The following is a 26270-nucleotide window of genomic DNA, read 5'->3' as shown; positions in this document are numbered from 1 at the left end:
ACACACACCTGTTAAAGTGGAGCTAGTTGAGATAAAGGAGCCTCTGAGAGAGCATTTCTGTTTAATTTGTTAAGGTCCATGGAGAATGGCTGCTGTTGTGGTGTTTCATCCTCAGGGGGGCATTATAGGGATCCCCTTGTGTATGTGTGTGATAGTGCGCTGTTTATTTTCTTACAAAACTTTACAAGGAAATCTAAGAGTGCGTGTTTGTTTTTTGACTGTTCATGCGCATCGTGAGTCTATGTATATGGAAACATGTTCGTGAACACATGTGCACATGTTTATGGGATTGAGTGTATACTATGGAATGTGTTTTGGTTCCTCACGCTGTGTGGAGGGGGGTCTTCGCATTATGTAAGAGGATATTTTCACTGTGTCCCGTTGCTAAGACCTCAGGAGAGGGAATTTTCTCCCTCGCCAAATCAAGGCACCATGCACAAACAATGGCTGCCCAGCACAGGAATCCTGACGTGGCCTGTCTGAGACGGGGTAAATCTTTTACTGCATGACTATAGGAGACCTTTAAATTCTTCTTTTCTTCTGAATAAAGCTCAGCGATAGGTAATCAATCATGTATACCAAATTTTAGCCAGCATCCACTGTGTTGCCTCACCTTGGTCTTGTTGCGAGTGCTGGACATCCTGTTCTTGAGGAAGCTGAAGGTCCGGCTGACTTTGTACTTCTCTGACTCGACCTTAGACGGGATTATGTATTTGTCCCACTCCTCATCTTCGATCCTGTTTCAATGTGAACATCTCAGTCAAGAGCCATCACTTCAACTTCACCGCTTACTTTGGCCTTTGGAATACTGCAGCATTCAAACCCAACATGCACATTCTTTATAGAACTAATCGTTATTTTACTAGTTTTAATATGCTAAGCAGAGTTGGATAATCAGGTTCACTGGTGTCATGCTGGAATGAAAGAATGTCCAGACAGTCTTCCAGGACCCCTGGTCTACAGACTATTGCTCTTAACAACATGCTTGGCATGCTTGGAAGTCACTATGGACTCTAGTGGATACTATTTATAGTGTGACCTTGTCAAGATGCAATTAATAATATGTCAACTATTGACAGCAACTTATGCTTGTTACATTACACATTCTAGGAGAAACTCAATAATGACAGAATGTAGAGATAAAAAAACATGCAATGTTTTTTTTAACCTGTCCTGTGACCTGACATAAAAAGTGTTATTACAATTTACCTCAGAAGGTTCATACAAGAGCAAATACAGCTGCAAAGAATCCATGGGAGTTAATGGATGAGTTGGGGAATGGCTTTATGACAGGGTTAGAATGAGTTAAGCCACACATGCATGGCTGTGAGGCCATTTTGGTGAAAACATACTCTTTGAGGAACTCTGTGAGGGTGAGATGTTGGAGTGATGCGCTGCTCTCCTCCTCTGCAGACTGGGCCCGCTTACGGAAACCCAAAACCCTGCATGGATATAACACACCTCAGACGGGATTGTTGCAGTTCGGCTCATCAGGAGACTCAAAATGTTAATAATATGATCAAAGACTGTCTAAGATTACACTCTACAAAACAATTTCTTTCTTCAGAAAATTGACTATGGTTTTACATGTGGATAGTCACATGGATGTTTGTGTTGCTGACTGTTTTAGTAAACATATAAAAGATTAGCAAATGCTTAAGACAAAGGCAACATCCAGATTTTGTTAATGTTGGACGTATGCTGATACTGTGAGAAAATTGGCCAGTGAGTCCAGTCTTGTGAATTTTATAGTAATAAATTGATCTAATACAATCATCTGATAATCTAATATGACAATCTAATTGCCTAATATGATCTTTTAAAACGTTTCCTCTGTTAGTAATGCATGGTTATTAGCAAAGAAAATGCATTAGCGAATGATAAATTTATGAGCCAGTGAGATGAAATCAGCTATAAAATGAATATGGATTTTTGCACTTATGAAACGACTACAAAATAAGAACATTTTCTCACATGGTACGATTATAAAGGAAATGTTCAAATCTGTGTCAAGAATACATACTACAGTATATACGTACAGCAAACGTATCAAAAAGTATCATTAATGTGATCTGGACATTAGCTTGATGTTTCTGAGGTCTGGAGTCCAGGAAAGTCTTGATTTTGCTGTTTACTTGGGGTTATTTTGAGGTTGAAATCAGAGTGTATTCTGGCCCTGGACTTGCAACAGGAAGTATGTCACATCCTGCACACTCAGACCCCAACCACAGGTTTTATACCGGAGATACAAATACAGATGCAACCACACACATTCACACATGTGGGCCCATCTAAGCCAATCTCTAACCACCGGTCAAAACCTGATGCCTAAAAAGGGAGGAACATGTGAGCAATGAGCACTGAGCACAGCTGAGTGTACAAAATGACACGCTGGCTTTACCTCTTTTCTCTGGGAGTCTCAGTCAGGCTGAATGCCCTCTGCTCTGTAAGGTACAGTAACAAAGACAGGCAAATGAGTAAGCTAGAGTGAAGACATGTTTACAAATTACAGGTAAAATAAGCTAGTCTTTAAAAGCCATCATCCCTGATCAGAACAAGGTTAGATGCAAACACAAGAATGCCTGAAACAACGTGGATCCAGCAGACCCCCACAGAGAACGAACAAACAAAACACAGGAGTTTTGCCTTGAAAAAACAGATGACATTGAAGATGGAAATTCAAAACCAAGAAGGAAACAAAATATGTACCCAAATCAAAAAAAAAGCAGGAGCCTCAGAGAAGAAACATGTCCTCCTTCAGATGATCTATGAGAGTGACAAAGAGAGTATTTTTCCAAAGCTTCTGGATATTAAAAAATACACAGTTCTAATGATTCAGACCTCTACTTGTGGGTCATTATATAAACAAGTGTTTGGTTCACTACTGTTTTATTATTTAGAAAAAAAAATCTTGAAATCAAGCATTGGAAAAAGTCTGCCCTTGATCTCCCGATAATTCAAACTAATGTTATTCTGTGAGACAGTGGTTTGCGCAGTGCACGTTATGAGTGCCACACTCACTGCCAAAAACAACCTTTTACCACAGATACAGAGCTGCACAATTTGGGCCACAATGACAAACATCATTGTTTTGCAAAATTGTGTGATCAAAATATCTGGGGAAATCATTTTATGGAAAAATGATCTGTTTTTTTCCCGACATAAAGATATTTTTAATCTTTTTTTTCCATCATGTATAAATATAGTGGTGAAAAGTTTAAATGTGCTGGATATGCCTTTTAATTGTGATAATTATGTCCCACGGTGCACCCGAAAGAGAAAAAAGACATACTGAAATTGAATGACAGGCCAACCAGCAGTGTAGAAGTCGCTGTTTTTGATGTTGTTCTTGCACTTACTGACTTGGTTGAGACGAGAGAGGGATTTAGAGAGAGATAAAGCTTGGAGTAGAGAACGACTGCTGCTGCTGAATGCACCATCTACACAGGACAAAACTTGCTCTTAATGCTGCACACTCACACGTACTCATAAACACATGAGTAATGGAGCCGTATCAAAGCAATGCTGACACTAAACACACACATGCTTTTATAAAGGTTCAGTTGATTTATGACACCTGTCTGTTCTTCCCCCTGTTAGACTTGTAGCACATGGGCCCATTCAGCTGGCTCCTGGGAGCAGAGAGGTCACAGGTCAAGGGGGTCAAAGTTCACTCACCTTCTGCCAGGTCGCTGATGGCCACGTCTCGGTTTAACAGCGGCCGTGACGGCTTCGCTTTGGGGGAAGAGTAGGAGTAGGAGCGCAGACGAACTTCATTCTCCTCTGGATTCTGGTTGAGAAAGTAGATCAGGAGAAAACAAATCAGGCAGGGTGCTAAGTTGACAGTCTGGGCTTGTTGATACATCAGGTCTGTTCAGCACATCAAGTCAGAGTGAAAACAGACTCTAAGATGCAGTTGACCTACATGTCTGTCAGGTGAGGTTTAAAGCAAAACTGTGACTGTTTACACAAGTAGGCAGTCAACAAGAAAGATCAAAAAAACTTTTAAATCTCTTGTCTAGATGCCATAATTATAGAGACCGTGTTTTAACTGATCTTTTTGAATAAAGAATAAAGAATCAGGCTGTCTCAGGCCACATGAGATTCCACATGTACTGAGAAACACGCTGTTGCTGGGTATTACATGCGACATGTTGAATGAGGGTGTACCTTGCTGGGCTGGTGCGTGGTGTCAGAGTGTGAGCGGTTAAAGTCTGGTGACGTGTCAAAAGAGTCCCTCTCCTCTCCTGAGCTGGATCGCAGGATGGACTGCTCCTTTAAAGATGAGCATGGGTATGAATGTCCCAGTATGTCCTCTTCTCCGCTGTCACACTCGAGACTAGGACTATTTACACACACACAAAGACAGAGGAAAACTGGATTAGAAAAATACTGCTCGCTATCAAAACATTTTATGTAAATATGATCATCAACATCATCTGGACCATTGTGGAGGCATCAGATTTAAATCCTAAACTCAGGCATGCTACAGGACAATGGCCTGACTCTGTGTCTTTGCACAGATAAGTGCAGATTATCTTGAGCTTATAAATCACCACGGACAGTCATCATGGCCAAATCCGTGCTACAATCCGCATTTTGTCGGCTTCAGTGTGCACAGAAGAGATCCTGCAGCACTGAGGAAACTGGAAGGAATGTTCAGCGACTTCAACACACAAACAGCTCAATTGTGTCCAGGCTTCCTGTGACTTTCCGCACCTTTGCTGACGATAGTCATTGCACAAAACATCAAGAAATGCTGTTGCTGAAATTCCACACAGATGATGCTTGATTGTCTTAGTCTGGGTTAGTCTGGTTAATAAGATCACATATTTTCCAAACGATTTTATTATATAAAAAAACAAACAAGCAAAACAAAACAAAAAAAAATGTCCACATTTTGTGACGTTAATTTTTAAAGCAATAATTAACAGCCAATAGTGTCCTACCTCAGGGCCCGGCTCGCGTCTGTCAGACTGCATCCCCTGCGGTTCAAAGCAGGAGAAACTGGCAGGCATGGCTGCGCCTGACGCCTTTGTGCTCCTTCAAGCAAACGGAAGGGGGAAGCCAGTGGGGAGGAAGGAAAACATGGTGAAGAAGCATAGGGAGAGTGGGGGGAGACACGAGGAGATGGCTCCCTATGATTCTCCAGGCTGGGGCCTCGGATTCCCCTCTCGCCATTATGGAGCGAGGATGGGTGCTGTATCTGGGAGCAGCTCCTTGAGTCAGAGGAAGTCATGGAGAAGGTGTCCCAACGTGGGCTGCCAACATGGGGTGCAGGGCTCACCTCCTCCTCCCCTGGAGAGCGGTATTTAATGTCTACACCATTCACCTAGGCCAGAAAAGAGAGAATGAGAAGGCAATGAGAAGGAACCATTCTACAGGCTGATTTGTAGCTCTTGTAATGGAACATTTTGCTACATAACGTGATGTATTTTTAACTTACACTGCATCAAAAGAAACACTAATTTCAGGCAGACTCACCTGGTCCACCAGCATGGTGTTGGCGTACACTCTGTCTTTGCCATGTATCATCGCTGACAGTCTAGCAGCCGCAGCCAGAGTCGGGGACGAGGCCTGGCTCTCCCTTATGGACTGGCTTTTCTCTACAGAGAGGCGGAGGGAAGCCACAGAGAGTGAAGGGGGGGGTTTCAATATTACATTGGGTTTCCACAGCAACTCCAAATAACTTCTCACAAACACAGGAAGTGACATAGACATCCTGAGTAGTTGCATGTCATTGTTTAGTACCCAGAGCCTCTGCATGAGTGCGTGTGTCTGTCTGATTCCTTGCACACACACACACACACACACACGTCACTGGGTGTGTGAGAAGCTGTGAGAGGGCATCTGTAGACATGTTTCTTCCCCACCCTGCGATTCGACGGGTGAGTGGAAATAACTCCCGGTGAGCACACAGTTGCATTGAGAGGAGCTCTTTCGACACAGTAGAGTCACTGTGAGCAGTAGCCTGGAATTGCTGTTAAACAGGGGAAAACACTCCTGCTCTCAAAACACACACAGCTCCCTCTGGGATGTTGCTCCGCACAAAAAGCAGCTGCTCCACAACACAATATCTTGAAAAGTATTTCAGGTTAGAAAACAACTTTCAAATAAGAGTTATTAGCCAATGCTTCAGCTTATTTGCAAAATTTAATGAAATGTAAGTTACCAAAATAATCAGTGAAACAATTTGTAGAGGTGAGATGAGAAAAAAAATGCTAATATGCTAAAAGTTCACCAAATTAATAAGCAAATTTCATTGTAACAGCAAAGCATGAATAAAATTGAATGCTTATGATGCACTCCTTAATAAAGGCTTTAAACTGGCAAGAATGACTTCAGACAATTAAGGACTGCAGCTTAATGGATCTTAAGGCTTGATTCTTCCTCTAGTGCTGTTTTTCAAGGTCAAAAATAAACATAATAATAACTGTGGAGCCAACACAGACAAAATGTTGTTTAAACTCACAGTGAAAATGGAAATTTTGACATTTCCATGGCAGCTACGCACGAGTGAAAGCTTTAAAACTGCTACTAAACTGACCCTGAGGTGAGACTATTTTGCTAACGGCTGTTTTCTAGGTCAAAAACAAACTCCAAAACTAAAAGCTGTTCAGGCAGCTGAGGCTCAGGAGGTGGAGGCAGGCGATCACTAATCTCTGGGCCAGAGTTTGATCTCCAGGTCTTCTTGTCAAAAGTGTCTTTGGGCAAGACACTGAACCTTATGTTGCCTCCAGGATGTCAGCTCCATCTCTACTGGTGTATGTGTGTGTGTGTGTGTGTGTGTGTGACGGTGAGTGTGTAAATGAGTGAATGAGTGAATGAGCTGTAAAGCCCTTTAAGACAGAAAAGCACTATGTAAGTGCAGTCCATTTATGTGAAGTTCCAGTAGTTTCCACTGCAGTTCTCTGTCTAACCAGTCTTGGCAACACACTCACTGTGAAGCCTGTGTTACATCTGCAACATGTGCAGCTATTTGGGAAAGGCTGATTTTGAATGCTATCGCAACAACTTAAATCAACCCTTAATCAGGACCTTAGTCTGCTGGCATTTTATTCCTACTAGTCTGCCATCAGTGGTGAAATGTGTCTTGGTCTCTTTAATGACAAATTCACTGTTGTATAACTGCTGAACCATAGCACAAGAAAGACAGGTATGAGCCTGAAAGATACAATCCAGTCTAGAAAGAAGCCCTTTATTTTTGACTCTGAGGAACATTAAAAGTTTAACTTCAAACTCCTACCACATGAAAACAATATCACCAGGACATGAACAGGAAATTACCCTGTAACTTGTCAGAAATGCTCAGAAATAAACACCTCCTCTGTGCTCCAGCGGAGGCTTTTTAGGTAAGCACAGAAAAACAGACTGTGGTCAAGGGCTCACATTCATGGCAGCATTATGCATTTGAACCGAAGCAATGAAAAATAGTTTTCACATTCTGCGAAACATTCACTGTAAAAATTAGAACTTCAAACCTCATCAGAAACCGGCAGTAACAGTGCAGCACTTGTGACAGAGACCAGAAGAAGCAGCTTCATTAGTTCAGTTATATTATCATGTTCCTAAAGACAGTCTCTTTTTAAGCTGGCCAAGACATGTCTGCAATAATGTCAGCAGTGAAAGAACAAAATATCATTGGTACCACCATTTCCATCCAAACTCCTCAAGCACATATTAAACCGAGACAAAACAGTCCTCTTTCAAAAAACATATCCAAAGTTTACAGAAAGCTGCCAAGCTGCCAGCACCGCAGAGTAGGAGAAGAGAAGTCTAGTATTTGTAGCAGAGAATAAATCAGGCCAACAATTGGCTGTGCTTCCTGTAGGCGGTGAGTCCAATAAATCTGAGAGGCAACAGGGAGACATTGATGAGGACACCAGACGATCCCTGTTCCATCAAAATGTAAAGACATACGCTTGAGTTGAACCACTGCAAAAACAGCATCATGTCTCTCAGAACTTAAATGCACTGTAACTTACTATACCCTAAAATGAAAATCAGAAAGTAGCAGAATATAAACATTGCAACCTGCTCTTCTGTTGTTAAAAAAAAAAAAACATCTGGATCTTCTTAGTTCCACATGAAAACATTATACAGTATATCAACCTGAATCCAGATCCGTGATAGCAGCACAATGTCCTATGTTAGACCTTCTACCATGTATCGTAGGATTAGTTTTATTCCGACATCAAATCCGGAGAGGGGGTCAGATTTTGGATAAGGGTCAAACCACTGTTTGAAAGCAGATACTGTTTCATATAAGCCCACTTAAGCAGCTTGACAGACAGGACTAATAGTTAAGGTTCTGGGCCAGGTCCAAAGCCACAGCTGGCTGCCACTGGCCCGATCATTCACACACCTCTGACCCATAAACACTGCCTCAGTGAATATTACTGTCAGGCTCTGCGATCTGTGTTTAACATTAGTTAACTGAGGGAATAACAGAGAAGCAGGGAGTTCATATTACCAGCAAGTTCGAGTGGCACAAAATCAATCTTTCTGCTGGAGAAGCTGTCTTTACTGCGGAGACAGAGAGCGCTGTCCGCGGGTTGCCATTTCAAAAAAGGTTTTAAGGAACTCGGAGCAGTGCATGGGGCTATTTGCATAGGATTTTGCTCACAGAAGGTATATTTGGATGTGATGTGATATTCAGAGCATGTCCCGGAGTGACAGCCAACCCTATACAGTAGCAACGCTTGGAGCAACAGCAGAGAGAGAGAGAAACAGAGAGCTTGAGCTTTACGGAGACGCACACAAAGAGCACAGTCACTGCCAGGTTTCCAGACCAGGGCAGTTAAACACAGAGGGTGACCCTTCAACCCATGCACACCCCTGGGAGAGAGTGAGAGATCGAGGAAGGCAGGATGGGGATGGGAGGTTCACAAGGGCTCTTTCTCAAGGTTTCCTCTCTTTGGAAGTTGGCGGTGTGCTGAAAATGGTAAAACCAAAAGTTCAAGATAAACAGAGCATCATAATTGCTGAGTGTGTGAACCACCAGGCTTTTTTTTAAAATTATGAGTATTAATAGATTATTTGTCCAAGCTGTCCCTTCTTTTATGACGTGAGTGGCTTTTTAAGCCCAGTGCTAAACAACCGTCACTTTGAAGAGAGCTGGGAGAAGTTAGGAGCTGAGTGAAACAACAAGCCGGGTCTGAAAGAATCACAACAGAGGGTGTTATTACCTCATAAAAGAGGGGAGGTAATTATTTGACTTCAGCGTTCGTGGGGGACGGTTTAAAATAATTAAAACAATTGTCCACCAAAATCCACAAACCCACTCTGAGTTATGACACCTGCGGTCAGACATCCCGGTCCAAGCATCACATTGTGCGCTCTCACTGTGTTTACATTTCAGTGTGTCAGCCGGCCCGAGATATCCAGGAAGAGGTAAACCCAAAGTGAGTGCCGATCAGTCCTCAGAGCGAAGAAATAAACTTGTGGCTCCCGCACACCTGAACTCACATTTCAGTTTGCAGGTGCATTGTTACACCAGAGCTGTTTTACTTCAGATTTTGACTTCTGAAAATGTCTAAATCCACTTGGAGAATATATGCTCAGTTTCCAAAAAGTATGTAAAGCAACGCTGTTTCTGCTCAGCTAACCAAAACAGCACAGACAGTCAGCGCGTATAAAATCTCCAGATGTCAGTCACAGTTAAGAAGCAATAACATGGATAATCTTGCAGAGGTTTACAGTGAAAGATGAGGAAAAGAGTACTGGAGGTGGGCCATGACACAGACATGGCAGTAACTCGATCTTCCTCTGTCTGTCTCTCTCTCTCTCTCTCGTCCCAAAAAACACACACAGTCACTTGCACACAAGCAAGGAACTGTTTAACCATTATGGTTGAATTCTGCACTATTTTAAGCCTTCTCTTTAGCTCTCCCATGACTAATGATGAAGCAACAGACTTGTTTGCCAAGCTTAAGCACCAAGATTAACTTAATTTGGTTCAGTTTCTCATAAAATGACGATTAACTGTGGCAACTACTGAACCTGAGCTCCAAGGACAATCCAGTGACACGTGAACTAAAACCGGAGCATTAGTATATGAAGGCACATATAAAGCATTGAGCCTCACTGCTGTACTTCAGTGACACTAGGACAGGACTCCTCAGTGGCGTTCATTAATGAACACAACACTGTGGCCTGGAGATGTCAAAAACCCCAAATCACTCAATCAGCCTTGAGCAGACGTTTGACATTCCCCAACATACTGTCAGATATCAGGTTACATCGCTGGCAAACATGCAGTTATCCCACTCTGACTGCCACTCTGCTGCACAGGAGGCCTGGGAATAAGCATGTGTAATGGGAACAGTCTAAATTTAACTGTATTGTTCCACAGTAAATGTGGGGGGTGCCCACCAGTTGGGCACTTGGTCATCTGTACCATGATGTAGCTATAAGAAAAGAGATGCAGCTGAGCAACTGTCTACGTGTATACAAGCCGGCCACTTTCTTTCTGACATTCATCCACATGCATCTAATATCTGTCAAACACTGCAGCAGATATCATATCAGTAACACTGTGTCTATAACTTTATTTCAAGAGCATTTGACTGTCGGTGAAAATAAAAGTGACCTTGTTGACTTAACTGGCTACTAATAGAAACAGACAACAGAACAGTCAGTGTGACAGGATGGAAAGACAGTTAAATTAAGATTCCCACATCCGTCAATCAGAGTACCAGTCAGTGTTACCTTTTTTGCCCATCTTCCTGCGCATCCTCATCTTTGGAAACGAGGGCCAAGAGTAGTTGAAAGGAGAGTCAGAGTCAGAATCCATGATTTGCGATGTTCAAGAAACTCTTCATCCAAAAATCTCAAGGTGTTTGATAAATAAATGAAAAGCGCCTCAGTTTGCATCCATTTCCCAGTGGCTGAACAAGAATGTGGAATGGCCCCGGCATTCGTTCTCCTTATTTCAGAGCCCCACAGTAGACACTCTTGACACTTCGGGAGTGAGCCAGCATGTTCCCCTCTGTCTGCCCCAGCCACCCCTCCCCCCTAAAATCCACCCCTTCCCCCTCCAAAACTCTGCACCAACTGTCCGACACAGCCGGGACCGAAACCCGTCCTGTCCCTCTGCTGCTTTTCTTGAGTTTCTTCTTTATCTGCCACTTTCTGTCGTCCTTTTTTTCACTGCCCTTGTCAGGTCTGTACAAAACCTTTGGGTATCCAATTCTTTCCCCGTTCCCCTCAGTCACTTATCTACCACACACAGCACGGGAGGGAGAGAGATCAACACATGCTGACAGGAGCAGGGGGAGGAGTGTATTGATGGCCGGAAAAAGTGACTGAAGGAGGGAGAGAAACAGAAAGAGAGACAAAGTCAAACATAGGAGTGACTTCAGAACCTACAGCGAAGACAAACATGAGGGCAGACAGCTTAGCAGAGACTCAGACATGGGAGAAATCATTAACCCTGTGAGTTCATGATTGTCTCAGAGATATGCTAGGCTGCAGAGCTGCACACTCCATACACTCCGAGGTACAAGCCATACACACCAAATATGCTTGATGCCACTGGAGAGAGTCCTTCTTGATCACTCCATTCTTTCTGTCTCTTTCTCTATATTTTAGCATGTCAAAGACAAGCTGAGGGGGGAGAGGTGTTTGGAGTGGGGGGGGGGGACTGCCAGGTCAGCAGCCTCACCATGGAGACAGCAGTGAGAGCTGCTGCTGTTTTCTGCTTAGATGCCCCCCACCCTTTTCCCCCTCTTGCCAACTTGCAGGAGTACAGTGCTTCATTTGCAGCAGCAGGGATACAAGTACGTTTTGCTAGAGGTGGTAAAATTGAGAGAACGGGATGGTGGAGGGGGTTTAAGAGACAAATCGGACAATGGCTCTGGAAAGAGGCCAAACATGGGTTTCTAAATGCACATAAATAAAGGAATGTGATGAAAAGCAAGAGAGAAGGCAGAGGAGAAAGGTTTTGTAGGCATAATAAACGCAGAGGGAAACAGAGGTACACTGAGATTATAGAAAGTAGTTTCTGTGTGTGTGTGTGTGCTTGGGGAGGGGTGATGCAGGGTGTTGGCACTGTACTAGCGAACATTAATGCTGCCTTTGTGGTGTCTGTGTGAGATTTAATCCTTTTTTCCGTTCACCAATTAGATCCCTCAGTCGGGGTCGGATACTCTTGTTAGCGTTCCTGGCGTTGCACCCACTGTCTGTTGTCACCCTGCCAAACTATCCATATCATAAATCCCTTTCTCTTACCCCATTACACACACACACACACACACTTCTCACACTGCTTCCCTCTCCTCTCTCTGGGGATCTCAACAAGCTGCTGGAAAACTGCATTCAGCAAATCCCTGGCAACCCCCATTCAGCCACAAACACCCTCTTTTTTCACTTCCCCATACCCCTTGCCCCCTTCCAAGTGCTCTTCCCCACTGCATTCTCCCTCCCGAACACACAAGTGCACACAAACTTTGACGAGACAGACAGACACACCTCCTTCCCTTACTGTGTGTGGGGGGCAGAACTTTTTGAGATGAAGTGGCCTTTGCTGTTTGTTCACTAAACTCACATCAAAATGCTGAACTGGACCCAGGAGACAAGAGTGCATGAGTTTGTCTGTTTGTGTGTGATTTTGGGGGTAAGTGTGTGTTTTGGGTGGGGTATTTGAATTTTGGGTGCATTAGGAGGGCAGAGGAGGGGGGAGGAGGAAGGAGGTGAAAGGAGAGAGAAACCTGTCTTTTTGCTTAAAAAAATAATAAACTATCATACTTACACTGTAGACTTTGTACAAGTGGCAGTGGTGCTACTGTATTTCATTACAGCCATGGCAATAAGTTACAGTAATTTGAAGTGGAGAGGGGAAAAAGCTGACATCAAGAAGACAGTGGGAACATGACAGCTACGCTCAAAATTCCTCATCCTTTTCTGAAGCTCCGGGAACAGAAGTTCTGTCTTTCCATTTAATGACGCATCAGCTGAAGTCAAGCAGCCGTATCGCATGTGATAAAAATGGGACTGGAATCCTACTATGTGCTTCACTTCTTTGTTAAAAAAAACCAAAAACCTGCCGGTCACTTGTAATGCCTGTTGGCTCAGGAACGTCTAATGAGGAACTGAAATTCCTTAAGGGTCAAAGCATTGTAATCCTGGAAGAATTACATGTATAAAAGCTGAGTAATTTACAGTCTGGCCTGTTTATTTTATCTAAACACGGCAATGAGGGGAAAAAAACAGGATTCGAGTGACCAGTGTTATTCATTTGAACCACGAAAATCACTTGAAGGGATCGATCGAGGTCACAGGGAGTCTTCAAAGACTACACAGGAAATACGAAAGTCCTCAATCAGCCAACATGCACGCACACACAAATACACACATGCACACAGGTTATAAAATGGCTAAACCATGTAGCATGGAAAACAACACTAGCCACAGGAAGTTAAGATTGCAGATGTCCAGTGCCAAGTGTTATAAAGCCTGAAGCCTCAGCTTGTAACCACAGCATTCTTACACTGAGGCATCAGTCTGCTCTGCAGCAATACAAGCCAATTATTAACCCGCAGGATGTTCCCACTCTCAAATCGTTCCCTTCCCGTCCACAAGCAGAACAGAGTGAAGTCACCTTCAGTCACTTAGTTAGGATGCATTTCTGTTCCCCTGTCACTGCTGGCAGGACTAAGAGGACTCGGGATTTGCTATGGGGCAATTCTCTGCATGTCGTACTAAGAAGAGTCCTTTGCGGCGCCACGATCATTTCAGACACACAATGACTCCAAAACTTCAGAGGGAGGGGGACAAGACAAGCCAGGGGGCTGAAATGTGATCCTACAGTCCGCCAGGATAGTGGACAGCCATAGCCAACGAGTTGAGTTCCAAGTTATGTTCAGGAAAGGAAATGTTTCCTGCAGTTGGACTCACTTAATTATTAGAAGCTACTTGGATGACTTCCTGTGAATATTAACACCACCTAAAACAACAACGCTCAGTTTCAGTCATGATCTATAGCTGACGCACTGCAAACTCTAAAGCCACCAAAAAAGGGCTTCTGAGAAAGTAACCTTGCTTGTGAGAAAGTTTAAAAATAAAATCAATAAAAATGTTTACCAGAATCGTCCTCCTCCTCAGTCAGGCAAAATATCAGCGGCTCCTCGTAGTCCTGAGTGAAGAAACAAGGAACCTTTCACCAAACAGCAGACTAAAGAAAGAGTGGAACTAAGTACAAAAACACAAGTGTTTGTTGAGTGTCTAAGTGTGTGAGGGAGAAAGATCAATTAGCTAACCATCTGTACCACATAAAACAAGTCCTATCAGATGACCAGAATCCTGTGCACACGCCACACCTCTCAAAACATGAAATACACACTTGACCGCTCACAAAGTCAGCTATTCAGTGGCGCGTGCAAGGTGCCAACTCCAACACCTTAACAATAAAAGTGAAAGAGGGGCAGTCAGGGCCTTGTTCTAGCTGTGGCCGCAGTTTGCCACTGGCTGATGCAGATGTTCATGGAGAGTAAAAGGGGCTTTTGAAACTGGATAGCCACCTGCACCTATTGTTGAAAAATAAAAAATTACTCCAGATCATTTTGGAAGGAAAAGTAACTTCCGTTCATATTTGACTCAACTGAGCAGATAAAGCTGTTTAAACACAAGTTCTAGATTTACAGTATAAGTGGGCTTATTTTAGTGCCTAACTTATTTTAGTGCCTAACTGTCTGTGCAGTGAAATATTCGGAGAAAATCCATTACGATCCTACACTGAAAACTCACATTTTCATCTGCAGCAGAGGTTCCTCCATTGATGTCGGAATATAGTGCTGTAAGAAAAGAAAATATACTGACATGCGGCCATGCAGCAACCATTAAACTTCAAAAGAGGCAGAAGTAGGCACAGATGTTTGCCAGTTTTTAACAATGCATGTATCATGTTAAGTCTTATTTTCCCTTTCTTTTCATAACCTGGGGAGGTCTTTACCACGTGGCCTTGATCTCTTTTCTTTGCATTTAACTACCATGTATGTCTCACATCAAAGCACACAGTGTGTACAAATGCTTACCAGAAACAAAGCAGAGACATGCCGAAATTAGTGTTTAGCTGATTGTGACACAAGGCTCCAGTGACATAAAAATATAAAAGCAGGAAACTGGTGAAGTGGCAGTAACACATAAAGGATATACAGAATGGGAGAGAAAGTCATAGAAGACGTGTGAGGAAGGGAAACTAAAAGCAAAGGGAGATGATGGGAAAGAACAGCCTTATTTTTTGATTAAGGTCTTTTCGTGACAACATAAAACATATTCACTAAAAATACGTGTTGTCAGCTGGCTCGGATATTGATCCACAGAGGGAGAGAGAAAGAGAGAGAGAGGGACAGACACAGGGACACACTGGGAGACAGAGACAGGGGGTAAAGGGAAACATTCTTGTAAAAGAGACTGTGACCTTCTAAACTTCACTCTGGTAATAAACTAGATTTTTTATTTACAGCTTTATCGCTTGTCTCAATATAAATACCCATGACACAAAAACATAACACAATACATGATCATTGTCATCACCAACTATCTGTTATTTTTTGACTAACAGTTTTACTGTGATATTGACAAAAACAAATACCCAGAGACGACAACTGAACAACAGTTCAAAACCAATGCATATTATTATTCACGGTGATCTAAAACAGAACTGACCAAATTCACACAAGATCCTAGAATCTCTGTTAGGTTCATTGCCTCTTTTTCCTGCCTTTACTGTATTTTCCTCACTTGACTTGCAATACCTCAAATTCCCACATGAGGGCAGTCATTGTCTATCAATATTGCAACCTGACACAAGCCACAGTATCAAGTCTCACAAACCACTAGAGCAAAGGAAAAAAAAGGCAGACTACTGCAACATAAAAGAGGAGTTAAGACTGGAGGGTTTAGTTAACCAGGCCTATCAAATCTCAGAACGCAATCGGATTAGGAGGGATATGATACCATTCTCTGTTGGATCATCCACCGGTTCTTCCTTCTCTAAGATGGTCTCCACACGTTCACTTCTCAGTGCTTTGATCTGCGGGAAAAGAAGATGTAGAAAACTCAAATACGTATGACTGATCTGGACACCATGCCTACTTTATATGTGAAACTATACGATACACAATACATCTACCATTATTGACTATGTTGCTCTGTTTTAATCTTGTGTCCACATAATTTTACCAGCACCAGACAACATTGATAACCCAGACTCACCTCTCTGAGGAAGTCCTCATCTCTGAGTCGGTTTCTGAGAAGCAGGATGTCAGCATGCCGGCTCTCCTCCGAGCTCCACCTCAGGTTTTGTCTGACGGTCAGAGTCAGGTTCCCCGTATCATGACAGAACCTCAGTAAGCGGGACTGGTCTGCCCACACCTGTGACAGACCTGCTGGAGGCGTGGCTAGAGGGTTGGGTGGGCTGCAGTGCAACAGGTGGATTGGGTTAATCACGATTTAATGAGATAAAAAACATCAGGGTTAATATTCTTAGAGAAGAGGTTTTTTTATCCTTAATAATGTGGACAGAAAGACTTTCCAGGTTGTTAGAATACACAAACAAATCTCTAAGCCAGTGAGGATGATAGTCTATGAGCTTTTCAGGCTGTAGAAACAGGCCTATAAAGCTGTGCTAATGATTCATGGATCCAGACCTAGCACAGAACATTCCTGCATTTGACAGGTAACACTAACAGGTGTTAAGCATTTTATCTGTCCATAAAATGTATGTTGACGAGCATATTTGCAGTATTTTAGAAATCGAAAGAATGCAAAGTATTTGGGGTAATAAGTGGGCGGCACAATGGTGCAGCACTGTCGCCTCTCAGCAAGAAGGTTCTGGGCATGTTCCCCTTTGTTCCATGGGTTTTCTGTGGGTGCTCCAGCTTACTCTTACAGCCCAAGGACACGCAAGTGAAGTTAACTGGTGTCTCTAAATTTCACTGTGTTAGTGCTAGCCCTGGGACTGACTGGCAACCTGTCCAGGTTGTACCTAACCTTTCACCTAATGTGAGCTCCGGCTCCCGGTGATCCTCCAAAAAGCATAACTGGGAACAGCTAATGGATGGACGAATGAATAGGGTAAAAATGGGTTGTTTCTACATTCAAAGGAGCTTTCCCTTACCGTGTGTGGGAAAGCTCCACACGGAACGCATAATGTTACAGCAAAACAGTGATTCATTTGTCAGCGCCTCTCAATGAAGTGACTTGATGAAGCTGATAATCTTACTGTGTGAGCAGCTCCAGGAGCTCGGTGTTGCCTGCTGTCCGTGCCAGATGCAGTGGTGTGACTCCCTCTTCGTTCGGCAGACTGACAGCCATCAGACCGCCCGGCTGACAAAGCAGCAGCTCTGCCAGCCGATACAGACCCCATCGCACGGCCAGGTGGAGGGGTGACTCCCTGGGACTGTGCTCTGGGGATAAGGGAGGACATATAACAACATAAAAGAATGAACTCATCAAAGGTAAAGGTATGCAGTGGGTGGTGAGATTAACATTGAGACTAGGAAAAAAAATAAACCAGTGCTAGAATGTGAGAAAAATAGGATGGACCTAACATGTCAAGAATCGTGTCTCAGTGACCAACTCCCCATGATAATTAACCTAAATGTGATGATTAATTTCTTCTCTTGCACAGCACTAGGTCCCTCTGCTCCACTGACCTACTTTCAGGCAATAAAAGCTTTTCAACAAAGCAGTGACAATTTCTTATTTCTATGCCTGCCACTCAGTGCAGTCTAATAAGATCTGTATCCAGGTAACCGGCCTGCATTACATCAGCTACAGTCGAGCAACTGGTAAGCTTGGAAATGTACTGATGCAGTTTTAAAAATAGAGCACAAGTTTACCATAACGTAAAAAATATGTTTAATCTGAATATTTCAAGAGAGAAAAAACGTGCCAAGAAGTTTGCACATTTAAGCCCGGTCAAAGGAAAATTAAATCATGATTAAAGTAACTCCCACTCAATGGACAAAACAACAGGAGCACATGATACAAGCTCTACAGGCTGCAATAATTTAGTGAAGCTTATAGTTGTGTTTTTTTTTTTTTGACTGACTCGAGTATCTCGTGGAAGTGAAGCACTGCTCCTGTCCACTGATGAGGCTTTGTTTTATTTGGGATATGTCATCATGACTTTTCGTGACTTTCATCAGTATCACTGCAGCGTTTGTGACTATTCGAAATCAATTCAGACTTTGACTATGAAAAGTGATAATTATAAAGGCAATTGGAGAAGTGAGTCGCAGTAACTTGAATAACACTAAGCAGAGTATCATGAAGGTCTGACAATCAACACTTTCATTATTGAATTTTAAAAACTGACAGTCATTCACACTACAAGACATGGCAAGAGAAAGAGAAAGAAGTCTTTCAATAGTAAACCACACAAAGTGTAGCCCCAAAATATGACTTACTTAAGTAGTAAGTACTTAAAATATGATTTACTTAAGTTAAAATTAAACTGAAAATTATTATATTTTATTTATTCAAATACTATATATCTGTCCCACTTGCCTTTGTATTACAGTGGGTATTAGAAAGAATACAAAGATGACATGTGATAACAGCCCTTTTCATCCACATACTGTGGGACAATCGGTGCTTCAGAACTGCTGTAAGAAATACATTAATTTACTTCAACATGAGAGTCACTGTGCTTCTATTCACGCTGAGGTTACTGCAGTGTAAACAAACAGATGGGAACTGGTGAACCCAAAACCACGGTCGCTTTGCAGATCTAACAGGCTCCACTTCAGTTCTTTTTCTTTTTCAGTCAGTTTTCCTATTTGTTCAAATATATTCTGCACCCAAAAACCCATCAGGGTGCAAGCCTTGTTGAGCTATAAAGACAAGTTTCACAGATTTCAAAGAGAATGCTTTTGCCAGCTGTATGATGTTCAATCTTTCAGAACTGCACTCAGTCCAGAGAGAACCTAATAATAACAGATACAACAAAGTTTCTCAATTTTGTGCCAGAATGATGATTTGTTAAGATTTTCCAGCGCCTTTAGAAATGCAGAACACACGACAATAAATCCTAACCAACACAGGAAAGATAGAGGCTGATAATTTGGTTGTATAAAGCATGGACAATAGGTGATGTCATAAGCAGTGTTATCAAATTAACTGCAGACATTCAGAGCGAGACACTGCTATGCAACAGACTGCCATAACTGTATTAACGCTGAATCTAGTTTATTATGTATGTAGGTGGCCCTAGACAAACACTCAGATCGTACAAACAGATGGTGGCATCTAGTAAATATGGTGGTCAGTACACACACACACACACACACACACAACCACACACACACACTTTCCCTCAGATTTATTGAGCTCTGCTGAGGGCTACTTCCTCATGGAAAGGCTCTATTAACCACATTACATGCTTCTTAATTGGCTTTGATGAATTTAACAGAAGCTCACATGTGACTGCGTTCACTTCCGATCCAGCCCAGTGAGCATGGAAAATGGGAATGATGGCACAGGAGAAGAGGAGTGAAGGGGAGCAGAGTTGAAGAGTTCACCTTCCTTGGATAGCAAAGGCTCCAAGTTTCCAGCACAATACTGAGAGATGAGGTTATGACTGCGGCGGCGTCTCTGCTCACTAACTGCATTTCATACACTCTTGTTCATGAACTTACATGTAAAAGTTGTCAAAAACATGTCAAATTTGTTCATCTGCCCATCTGCACTGCAGCGTTTCATTTATTTATCTAGTATATATGATTTTAATCATTTTACAATTACAAAATGTGCACACACATTATTACACAACAAAAACCAAACGCAATACACCTTTGATCAACACCTCAGTGCATCTGTGCCTGTTCGACAAGACAACAGAATCCTGCTCTCACCATCTCCACAGTGGCTCCCCAGCACATTCCAGTTTTGGGGGATGCTCAGGTTGGCCATGGCCAGGGCCACGCGACGATCCATAGTCCAGCGAGAGCTCTCCTGGCTCAGGTTGAAGAGACTGCTCAGCTCCTTGTGATCTGTGGAGCTCAAACAATGTCCGTGGATTACCAGGTGCTCTGCCAGGTCCTGAAAATAAAGCAGCAATGAGTAAGATGGAGTCTGTGATAAATTGTGCACAATGTAAAAAAAATACAGCAATGTCAAAACTACAGCTACGCAAGAGAGTTGAGATGATTTTACTTGCTTTTAATTCAATGCAATGTGTTTGGAGAGTTTGATGAGTTGAGGTGATTCACTTTACACAAATAACGTAACTGTGAAATAACTTCATCCTTTTGGCGAACACTCACAACGAATGTGTGTACAAACAGGTCATTTGTACCACAGGGATGCACAAACTTGCACGCAATGCGTAGCATCATGCTTGTGTTTCTTCCCTACCTGAGCATCATCTTGGACATACTCCAATGAAGCCCCGCCCACCCAGGTGAGGGGTGTGGTTTCAGAGCACAAGTAAGCCTGGACAGAGACCACCTCAGCCAGGTTGTGTCCTAAATGCAACAAAAGTCAGACTTAATTGATTTATGTCTCTCTATATGAAAAAGTATATACAGGATGTATCCTTCATTCTAACTTTTCTTCCTAATGCTATGATAAGGCACCTCATGCAGACAGCAGACGAAATGTCCACTATCTATCTAAAAATATTTAGTCTGTGATAAATTGATTCATTACTGTAAGTAAAAAGCTAAAAATACAAAAGCACCGCTATGAGACTTTTAAAAAATGCCTCATCTCTTTCAGCCTTAGAAACTGCTTCATTGTGGCTAAGATTCTTTTCACATTTTGTACGCTAATAAAAGAATTCCTTCTTCTTTCGACAAAGAATGAGACCTGGTTTTAATAGCCCAGCTACTGTAGAGAGTGGACAAGCCTGCAGGACTGCCTGTTGTCTGTGTCAACCTACACAGAGGCTCAGTAATGTTGACATATTGTTTATGGAACTGTTTCCCTCCTGAGAGGAAGCTGATAAGATTTTGTGCCTTTCCAGACGGCTAGTCACAGACTGTGCATGTGTGTGTGTGTGTGCTAGCATATACGCATGTGTGAAGATTCAAATAGTGATGTATTCTTATTGAGTGTACCACAGACAGAAGTGGGTTGCCAGGATATGCAGTTTTGGTTCTCAAAATGAATTCTCTTGAATTTTGAGGTGAACTGTAGCACACTGCATTCATGAAAACACACACACACACACAGTGGCACAGAGACACAGCACACACCATGCATACACATGGACATACCAGGCACTATGAAGAAGAGCATGACATCACTGTGGGCTCTGGTGACATGGACCAGTGTGGATCCTTCCAAAACAACGTAGACCTCGACATCCTCTGGCATCAAGTCTAAACCCTCCAGCAGGGCAAATACTTTCGCTTGGCCCTGAGATAAAGAAAGGTGAGAGCAGTTGAGAGCGAAAACAAAGAAGAAAGCTGGTTGAAGAGGAACAAATATTTAAAGATACGGGCTCATTTTAGAGGAGACTCTATTCTGATGCAGTGTTTTGTGTTTCTGTAAAGCACACCAAATCTCTTGACAGCATTCCTCTTGAGGGTACAATAAAACATCGCCCCACAATAAAAACAGGAATGTCTTGGTGTCTTACTGCAAAGACCTGCCCTGATCCCAACAGGCCAGAACACTTTAGACTTCTGATCTGAGGCAGGAGAAGGTGAAATGGGGCAGGACAGTCACACATATATGTACACTGACTGGCAGGAGCAGGTCAGTCAGGTGTGACAACATGTTTATTATCAGCCCCACTCAAAGGCTGAGCTCTTCAAATTCTAGGTCACTGATTTATCTGGGGCTGAGTATTGATTTGTTGTTGAAATTGTTTGTATACTAGAGCCGACAAAGTACTTGAGTTTTGATATCAGATATCATTTTTTTGAGGACAACAACAAACCTAAGATCTTTGCCTTAATAAAGCAGTCAAAAGCAATTTTAATTTCAATCTGAAAATACACAAACAAAAAATAAGTATTATTATTCTGAGCTACAGACATATTTCAATCATTAACAAAAAAGCACTCAGGTTAGACACCCAGGCACCGACAAATCAAGCAAAAACGTTTAAACAGGATTCCATTAAATTATTAAAAACCACAGAACCTGGAAAAATGGAATTAGTACATTTAATTATTTATTATTTATTTATTTGTGTGATGTATCAGTGTCTATCACCGTGAAATATCTAGCTCTCTAGCTGCTAAATGCGGTGCGAGCTGTCACACAGTAAAACCAAAACAACTAGCTGACAGAGTCTAAAAAGCTGTGGCAAAGTATGGTGTTGGATAATAAAATCTATGAGCCTGTCACTATGAGTGACCTTACTGACATTAAGCAAAGTCACTGAATACATTGTTAATATGAATGTACTTATGCTGCAACAGCCTTAAACATTTCTGGACCCATGCTGTTTGGCTGTGAACTTTGATTTTTTTGTTGTTTTTTTATACTGCAGATAAATGGCCTCAATGTCTAAATATCTAATAAAACTGTAATTTAATTTGGTGGCAGATATCTTTCAATTTAAATATACTAAAAATCCACATCTAGTTTCAGTCCATTGGAATCAATAAAAACCTTCCGGCGCCACTAGCCTACTCTTTTAGATCCGCCACTTTCCACCGACATCCAAAAAGAAATCCATTGTGAATCCAACGTCAGTTTGTCCACCTACAGTGGCCTCAGTAGTCCAGACAGCAATGCAGCCAATCTGTGTGGGTTATTCTGGGAAACACATCAAACAGCTGACTGAGGCAGGAGTAGAGAGGCTGATGGAAAGTAAACGTAAATTATAATGCTTCACTTGAAATGCAATGAACATCACATATTAGTATTGGATGGTATAATGTGGAAGAGTGAGTGTTTTTTTTAAGCAGTCTCTCTCTTTTTTTTCCCAGGAATGTATCTATTAGTCTTGCATCACTTCAAAAGCTGACCTGATTTCTCCCACTGTAAAACTGAGAGGTTCTTCTCATTACCGTACTTCACTTGCAGTCTCATGTAGAAACGCTGTGAGTAATCCTGCCTCTCCACCTCACCTAATCCCACCTTCAGGTTCACTTATCCATTTCTTTATCCCTTGTTGCCTACTCTTTGACCAAGAGAACATCAGGTTTAGCACAAGTTTTATATCATCTACACGGCTTCTCACTGATGATGTTGTGGCCACCGGATGAAATGGCAGGGACGTAACAGTGGCGACTACCAGACGCAGAGGATGAACGGACAGGGAGGGACTTTGAAACTGCACACAGCTGATTCTGCGTCACGTGATATGATGGACTCCATTGTAACAATACATTACTGTTTGCTTTGTCCACCATGTGGGAACAGATGTCAAAAGGTTAACACATGCACATGTACACAGAGGGTCAAGCATGCCCCTTTTGGCAACCTCCTGACTTTCAGGAAGTGAAATGCTTTGACATCTATTAGATGCCATGTATTTTAGATAAACGGGGATGCACAAGGGATGAATCCTAATTACTTTGGTGATCCCCTGCTTTTTTATCTAGTTTCTGATTATCTAACAAACATTTAATATCCCAGATGGTGCATCCTAATGGCTGTGATGAATCCCTGAATTTTTCTTCCTTAGCCCCAGCAGCAGGCTGACATTTCTGTGGTTCTGAGTGAAGGAATCAACAGCTGAATGGGTTGCCGTGAAACTTGGTGCAGACATTCATGCCCGGCCCCTCTCAGGATGAATCACATAAACTGCTGATCATTTAACTTTTCTTCCAGTGCCAGCGGCAGGTCAGAATGCATTTTAATGTGTTTTTTTAATGTGGTTTTTCCTGAAAAACTAATGAGAATCCCATTAGCCTGAGCTGTGCTTTACACTAAGTGCCAGTTAGCAAATGTTAGCATGCTAAACACGATAAGGTGAGTAGCATGGCGACACCTGCTAAACATCAGTATGTTAGTATTGTCATTCTGTCAATCTTGGCATGCTAATGTTAGCATTTAGCTCCAAGCTTCACAGAGCAAAACTGAGTGCTTCAATTAATGTATTCATATATTCATTTGTGGATCTCTATAGAAAACAAGTATCTGGGGAGACGGTGATTCATCACATAAAGATGGCACATTCACATTGAAGGATTCATAACGTCAATTAGAGGCAGCAAAAGAGCATTAAAAACACATCAAGTTGGAGAGGGTTCTATTGACTGAATACAGTGTGAGCAGTGTATTCGCCCTTTGATCTGCAAAGAAGCATTAGTTCTCATTAATGTTGGTGTACATTGTTAAGATCCCAAATTGAAACAAATGAAACAATAATTAACCACAGTCCCGCCCTCTTTGAGTACAGCTTGGCCTGATAGAAAACAGAACCATTCAAAGGTTTAACACAACCACAGAAATCAGACATCAGAAATCAAACTGAAGTGAAATACAAATAAAAACCACCTCTATGAATGAATCACAGAGTTACTGATTTGCTAGTTAAATGCACAAATGACAGGTTGCTTTTGTCACAGTTGTGCCGATGGATGAGATTATGTTCCTCTTAAGAAAACCATGAATCAGTGCTCAAATAATCCAACATCAAAACCCAGAAATGTTTCATTCAAAGACCAAAGCAACAACCGAAATAAAGTCCCTGTTTGATCAAACATCTGTCTCCTGTCATCACAGCACTCTCATTTGAAAAACATCCTCCCAGCACAGTTTTAAATGCATGAGCAGAAAACAATTTGAACCTTTCAGATACAACATTTGATTTCATTAAACATAATGGTTTGGTGACACAAAACCTCAGACTTTCCATCTTTTCTATAAACGAGGCCGTTGATTTCTCGCTGCATTCCAAACTGAATTTGCAGAGATTTTCCAGACAGATAACTAACTGCTGAAATTAATTGGAGAAGTTGGTCTCAAATGTGACTGTGAACTGGAGCACATACTCACATACAGAGGCACTTTCCTCCTGCTCAGCTCCATCTGCACAGCAGCTGCAGACAAGCAGACATTAAACAGATAGCTGAGAGACAAGAAACAAAAATGCAGCCATGTGACTACTCATTACTTTTTTGGTTATTTTGGTTTATTCAGCCTGCTCTCCTGTTCCCAAAGTGGTCATCAGACCTCATTTCTGCCAAGAAGAGATGAGGTCTCTGATGTGACAGGATCATCTTTGGATCTCAAGTGTGTGAATAATGATTTTAATGATGATACTTTCAATCATGGTGTGTAGAGACCAAATCAACAAATATGCCCAAATGCATGCATGCATGCATGCAGTGTGCAGTCTCCTCCAGTGTGTGCTAAACTTGGAAATCTATTGACTTTCGGTGCTGCAGGGTTTAGATCTGCTCTTTATCAGTGGTCACTTCCTAAACCCCACACAACAGCAACATCTTAACAGCCACTTTATCAAGAAACTGCTTACTGTGAAATCAAATTATCTTTGGCATGGACATTTATAATTATAAATCTAATAATTCTAAACAGACCAAATGTTACAGTGAGCAAACCCAGAGGCGAGGACTGTCTGCAGCTTTTGTAAGTGTGCTAATCATGACACGAAAAACTGCACATCACATTTGGGATGTGAAAACGGCGCTAAAGACGATTTATTATGAAAAGCTACAAGCACAACACAAACACTTAAAGTGCTTTCCCTTTAAGATCCAAATTAATTCAACTCATAAGTTAATGCTGACCTACTTAGCTGTAGACTAAATATAAGGCTTTTTTGTACGGCTCTGATTCACCACAGGGCTGACATATTAGCTATAGAAACTGACACGTTGAAGAAAGCCAACAGGGAGTAGAAAAGGGTTAACAATACTGATGTACGTACCTTCACAGGAGCTCAAACTCCGAGCAGAAGAGACCAGACAGTTGGCTTAAAATCAGCAAAATAAACTAAAAAAAACAAAACAAAAAAAAAAGAACAGGCAAAAAACGAGGACCTAACTCATCCTCCTTTAGCTAACGGCTAATTCAAGTGTTCGTGTTAAAGCTACAAGTGAAGAAATGGCGTTTAGTCGGTCCAGCTGCTGTTTCCAGGCTGAGCTGCAGCCTCCACTGACACAGCATCCTCCCTTCAGTCGGCGTTGATGCTCTCCGTCTTCCGTCTGCTCGAATGCAAATTCCACCTTATATGACAAAGTTAACTGTTTCTTTGTGGTTACAGCGCCCTCTAGTGAAAGGCCATGAAAAAGTGAAGGGGGCGATAATCTCTACATGTTGATTACATGTGTCTTATCATTATTAAATTTTAACAGTGAATTGAGGCAATTTTTTCAAACAACTTTAACACAATT

At 42.1% G+C, this 26270-nt stretch overlaps 1 protein-coding gene across 8 annotated transcripts in view; it reads right to left on the bottom strand.

Annotated features, from left to right (window-relative positions):
- LOC124058578 (rho guanine nucleotide exchange factor 28-like) overlaps window positions 1–26156 on the bottom strand; it is a 37710-nt gene extending 11554 nt beyond the window's left edge. For 2 of the 8 annotated variants that reach the window (XM_046387995.1, XM_046387996.1), the window contains exons 1-10: window positions 10711–11004; window positions 5485–5606; window positions 4950–5332; window positions 4720–4812; window positions 4171–4345; window positions 3679–3790; window positions 3360–3440; window positions 2402–2444; window positions 1353–1442; window positions 614–737 (exon numbers count right to left, since the gene is read on the bottom strand). In XM_046387995.1, the coding sequence (XP_046243951.1) occupies window positions 614–737; window positions 1353–1442; window positions 2402–2444; window positions 3360–3440; window positions 3679–3790; window positions 4171–4345; window positions 4720–4812; window positions 4950–5332; window positions 5485–5606; window positions 10711–10795 (1308 nt within the window). In that variant the 5' untranslated portion in view covers window positions 10796–11004. Of the gene's footprint in view, window positions 1–613; window positions 738–1352; window positions 1443–2401; window positions 2445–3359; window positions 3441–3678; window positions 3791–4170; window positions 4346–4719; window positions 4813–4949; window positions 5333–5484; window positions 5607–10710; window positions 11005–12269; window positions 12293–14082; window positions 14135–14745; window positions 14793–15957; window positions 16034–16215; window positions 16418–17224; window positions 17409–19859; window positions 20047–20361; window positions 20472–21224; window positions 21367–24909; window positions 24954–25804 lie in introns of those variants that run through there. The other 6 variants (XM_046388003.1, XM_046387998.1, XM_046387997.1 and 3 more) reach the window with 6 other exon arrangements.
- Between the last annotated feature and the right edge of the window lie 114 nt (window positions 26157–26270).

The sequence above is a fragment of the Scatophagus argus genome, chromosome 4, assembly GCF_020382885.2.
Source record: "Scatophagus argus isolate fScaArg1 chromosome 4, fScaArg1.pri, whole genome shotgun sequence".
Taxonomy (NCBI): Eukaryota; Metazoa; Chordata; class Actinopteri; family Scatophagidae; genus Scatophagus; species Scatophagus argus.
The sequence above is the reverse complement of the archived record's forward strand: the minus strand, read 5'-3'. Positions and strand labels throughout refer to the sequence as shown.